Consider the following 5,479-nt stretch of genomic DNA (forward strand, 5'->3'; position numbering starts at 1 on the left):
GGCAATAGCAAATTTTATTGCTTTGACTGTCTTCCAGACAACAATCCATGAATAGGTTCTGCTTAGTCATAAACCAAGTACAGATATTCCAATCCATGAAGTGTAACGCCATAACAAGGTTCATTCCAATCCGAAGCTAGAATAAGACATTCCATTGTTATAGCTAATTACCAATAATTGTCAAGAAAACGAAATGTTTAAGTGGTCCATCCGAAATAACGAGGTTTAGTCCGATTGTACTCCAGAATCTAATATATCCTGATTTCGAATGAGCCAATATCGCATGTCCAATCCGTCGCATCATGATTTAGCCAAGACGAAATCTAAAGCTAATATTCCGATGATGCAACAACCTGAACACAACAAATGAAAAACAACTGCGATACTAAACAATGGGGGTTACGGGGTAATTTTGTTATATGTAAAGTGGAAAAATGTAAGTGTAATTTGGGACACCGCAGTATTCAAGGATTCCATCGTAAAATAAACAATAATAATATCTCAAATTAACGGGCCCCACGTTGGGCGCCAATAAAAATTCTATGTAGCATGCTAAGCAACTCAAAGGGCTATTAACGATATTTGACTAGCTCGCCGAAAATTGGGGGGTTCCTGAAAGTGATTTTGCCCTATAGAATCTTTATAAATTTTTAGATGTGAGTGGATGCGTAGTGAATGTGAGTGTGTTAGATGATCACCTACTTCGCCAGCGAGAATCAAAACAATATAATTAGATTACAACAACATTTTATTAAAGTGTTGTTAATCTAAAAGTGTCAAATGTGTATTCTGATTCATATTCAATTATGATTATATTAAAAATAAGAATTATACTGTATGTTAACAAAAAAAAAAATAACAACTCACCGAATGTACATTCGAGATCTTGGAAACAATTAACAACTTGATAAATCTAATTTTGAAACTACTGCCACTCGTATCTACACACGTGCAACGTAATCCAATATTTCTGTAATGTTTTCGGCAATTTACGTCATTAACTTTTCTCCCAAAATAAAACCAACGCCTACTTGTTTTCCTACATTTTCCCCCCAGACAAGATCAGACTTGGTGGAATGATGAAATCAATCGTCCAAATCTGATTCACAACGAAAAATGATCACAACCGTCACTGGTTAATATCTTTAGCATGATAAATTCCCACAACATTACCCTGCAGATCTTCCAACTCATAGCAGGAATTTCCAATTTTTTTTCGTATCCGAGCTTTGACAAAAACCGGTTCAAGTTTAGCGTTATAACATTTAACAAAGCTGGATTGTTTAAAATTTCTTCGATTAACTTCTTGGCCTTCAACAAAATTCACCACCGTGGATCTTAAGTTGTAGCTCTTTTCGTTTCTGTTAAATTGCTTTGCTCTTCGATGTTTAGTTAATCGACTTGTTAACTGAACTGAATCCTCACGAGATAATCGTAATGAATGATCATCCAGAAGTTTAAGCTTCCGCGATAGGGAGTAAGCTTTACCGTTGGTAACCATGTGTTGACCAAATACAACATAATACGGTTCTTTACCGGTCGCAGAATGAATGCTCGACCTCAAAGCACAAGCTATACCACTCAGTTCTTCATCCCAATTCTTCTGATCTGCAGTCACATAAGACCTCATTGCTGTTATTAAAGGTTTGTTGACTCGTTCCGATGCATTGGCTTGAGGTGAATGAACTGAATCTCTTTGCAACGAATTGAGCTCCGTTATCCGTTACAACAGTCTCCGGCACTCCAAAGGTATGGATTACGTTTTCTTCTAAAAACTTACATGCCACCTCAGTATTGAGTCGCTTGACAGGTTTGATAAAAGGAAATTTGGAAAATTGATCCAATACTACCAGTATTCCGATATTTCCCCTACGAGAGCGTGGATAAGGACCAACAAAATCGACATAAAGTCTTTCTAGAAACCGGTCTGTGTCTGCCATTTTACCCATGGGTGGTCGGAGAATTTGGTTAGGATGCTTGTTAACTTTACAGGCTTCACAAGAGTTAATAAAGTCACGAACACTGATGACCATACCAGACCAATAATAGTATTTTCTCAAATTTTCCAAGGTTTTATTCATTCCAGCGTGCGCAGCCAAACAATCTGCATGAGCACGCCATAATGCTTCATTCGTCATTTCTCTTGGTAACCAGAGCTTCCAGGAAAATTCGTCATGCAAGGCGTCATTGTGTATACTGTTGCTACGCCTATAAATTCGGCCTTCCGTTATTTTGATATCTGGGAAACTCGAGAGGTTTTCTTGAAATTCCTTGATCAAATTTAAATATTCGTTTGATTCAAAATAAGGAGATTCCAAGTCAACAAATATTTCATGATCTAATTCCGCAATGTCATAATTGTTTATTCTCGATTATGCATCAGGTACAACGTTAAGCTTACCTTTGCGATGAATAATTTTGAAATTAAAGGCTTGTAATTTAAGTGACCAATCTGACTAAGCGTGAAGGAAGTTCAGATTGGGACATCAACTATTTCAAGGAAGCATGGTCAGTAATTATTGTAAATTCATAACCTTCAATGTACGGCCTAAATTTTTTTACGCTTAGTACCGCAGCTAAGCATTCTTGCTCAGTGACTGTGTAATTACGTTGAGCCTTATTTAACTTTTTTGACATAAAGGCTATTGGTAACTCATCGCCTTCTTCATTCATAGAAAAATCAGGACTGTGAAGAACAGGAGCAGTACTTAACTTAGTTTTCAGCACATCGAATGCTTTCTGTGCTTCTGATGTCCAAAGGAACTTTCGTTTTGTCCCTGTAAGATCAGTCAACGGTGTCGAAATCGTAGCGTAATCTCCAATGAACTTACGATACTAGCCAGTCATTCCCAAAAATCGTCTTACCTCTTTTGTGGATTTCGGAATTGGAAAGTCTCGTATTGAAGAAATTTTCTCAGGATCGGTTCTTATCACTCATTTTCCAATTATATAGCCTAGATATTTGATTTCTTCCATAAAAAACTTGCTCTTTTCCACATTTATTGTTAATCCAGTCTCCCTAAATCTTTTTGCAATTAATTTCAATACCTCCAGATGATGAACAAATTCGTTCGAAACTATCAGCAAATCATCGAGATAAACGAAAACTTCTGTTTTCAACTCATTCGGGATAACTTTATCCATGAGACTAGACATCGTTTGAGGTGCGTTGCATAAACCAAAAGCCATAATCGTAAATTGATACAGCGGACGACCTGGCACTGTGAAGGCGGTCTTTTCCTTAGATTCCGCATCTAGGGAAATCTGCCAAAAAGCATCTTTTAGATCTAATCCCGTAATAAACTTAGCTTTTGGTAGTCTGCTTAAGATACCGTCAATGAAAGGGAGAGGATAAGCATCTTTAACAGTCACCATATTAACTTTTCGACTATCGAGACAAAGTCGATTTTTGCCAGGTTTACGAACTAGAACTACGGGCGAGCTCCATGGACTAAGTGATTCTTCAATAACTCCTAGATTCAACATTCGATCTAACTCTTCATATATCATCTTTTCGATCACAGGTGAGACAGGATAATGACGTTGCTTGATTGGCCGGCAATTACCAACATCGATTGAATGGGCAATAAGTTTAGTCTTTCCTAGTCCTTCTTTTGCAAATGACGGAAATAACTTGATTACATCCTGTAAGGAGCTTTTCTGCGCAGCATCCAGTTTGCAAAATTTGGCTTCTTGATTCTTTTCTTTGAATTCTGTGTCGCTAATTGAAAAGAGACTAAAATCAGGCAGAAGATTGAAGGATTTCCAAAAGTCAATTCCCAAATATAATGATTGTGACAAGGAAGGAATAATGAACAACTCAATGGAGTTCTCAATACCTTTAAATTTGATGAGAGTTTTTAAAGAACCAACTATCTTTTGTTGTTTACCATCAGCAGTTCTTACAGTTGATGACATCTTTTTAAATGGAATGTTCATTTGGAGAATTCGCTCAGCTAGGGCATTTCCGACACAGCTAATAGACGCACCAGTATCTAACAAACCATCCACTTGTTCATCAAAAACGGTGACACGGGCGTAAGGACGAATATCGGTAGGATTGCTAATTATTGACGATAATAATTTAAATTTTAGTTGTTTCAAACTCCTCCAATACTTCTTCATTCTTTCTGATGATCTCCTTTTAGATTTAGCGATAAATTCATTTTTTTGAAAATTAACAGTTTTGCCGTCTATGGCGTTAATATTTTTCAATAAACGGTATGAAGAAGGTGGCTTAAGAGTTAATGATTTTTGTTTTTGCTTTTCAATTGTTTTGGGGCACCTTTCGGTGCCTTCGCTGCTACGTTTTTTGAAACATTACATTTTAAACACTTTGGTTTATAAGTATTAGGTAAACCGCAACCATAACAGAAAACTTTCCTTTCCACCAAACAATCTTGATAGCGGTGGCCATTTTCTTTACAATTCCAACAGTTCAGCGTTAATTCTGCAACAGCTTGAGAGTTGTCGTAACTGATAACTCCTCCACGGTGACTTGAGCAATTTTCCGGTGTTGATTGGATACCTTCACTTCATTACCTCTAGACTTAATATCAGACAGTATGAGTCCCCGCTTACGACAAATTTCGTGTAGTTGACTAATTGTGCTTATATGTAAGTTGACCAATCCAAGTTGAGTTCCTGGCAGCAAATTCCTTCTGACTATCTCCACAAGTACCTCTTCAGTTAGCGGGTGCTTCAATTTATCTGACAATTCTAGAATTGTTTCAAGAAAACTATCAAACTTCTCATTTGGATTTTTCTTCCTGTCTCTGATTAATTCTCGAAAATCAAAATCAGAACTGTCGACAGCACCATTTCACTAATTTGTCGTGAAAGTTCGGGAGACAAGGACTGCGAAGGATCGGTGTGTTCTGGTGTATTAGCCATAACTGTTTTATTACTCTCTAGCAGCCTAGTTTGTTGTCTACTTAATATTTGACCGAAAATATCTTCTATGGGCAAGTTGGTTTGGCAATCAGGGCAATGCTGAGAGTTATTCAGGGATGCTTTCAGACAAGTTCTACGAAAGGTGTGATCACAAATCGTTCTAAGAAAGTTCCTCTTGGGGTCTAGCTCGTTCAGACAAATAGAACAAATGAGTACCGATTCTGTCTGGCAAACTGATAAATCTTCTTCACTTCGACGTAACGACATGAGAAGGTACAGCAACAGAGTTTCAAATTATTCAAAAACTTAAAGTTAATAATTATAAAGATTTCTAAGAACTAATAACACAGTTGTGGTCTAGTAACGGTAATTAAAGTAAATTAATAATAACTCAGTTACATTGTTAGATCCTGGCTGGTTCGGTAGGTTTACATGTGTATGTAGATGTGCAGTATTAGTATAATGTAACAACTGAAAACAAAATAAATAAATAAACAGAATAAGCTGTTGCTATGCTTGGCTTGATCCAGTGTATTACCAGAATCAATAATTTCCAAAAAGGCAATAGCAAATTTTATTGCTTTGA

The 5,479-nt window shown here is 36.8% G+C and overlaps 1 protein-coding gene across 1 annotated transcript; it reads right to left on the bottom strand.

Moving 5' to 3' along the window:
- Positions 1-1,129: 1,129 nt before the first annotated feature.
- LOC119644257 (uncharacterized protein K02A2.6-like) lies at positions 1,130-4,125 on the bottom strand. The gene is made up of 5 exons (XM_038043792.1): positions 2,988-4,125; positions 2,572-2,777; positions 2,402-2,456; positions 1,781-2,338; positions 1,130-1,608 (listed from the first exon to the last, which is right to left on the bottom strand). The coding sequence occupies exons 1-5, from the start codon at positions 4,123-4,125 to the stop codon at positions 1,130-1,132; spliced, it is 2,436 nt and encodes an 811-aa protein (XP_037899720.1).
- Between the last annotated feature and the right edge of the window lie 1,354 nt (positions 4,126-5,479).

The sequence above is a fragment of the Glossina fuscipes genome, unplaced genomic scaffold (genome assembly GCF_014805625.2).
Source record: "Glossina fuscipes isolate IAEA_lab_2018 unplaced genomic scaffold, Yale_Gfus_2 103157, whole genome shotgun sequence".
Classification (NCBI taxonomy): Eukaryota; Metazoa; Arthropoda; class Insecta; order Diptera; family Glossinidae; genus Glossina; species Glossina fuscipes.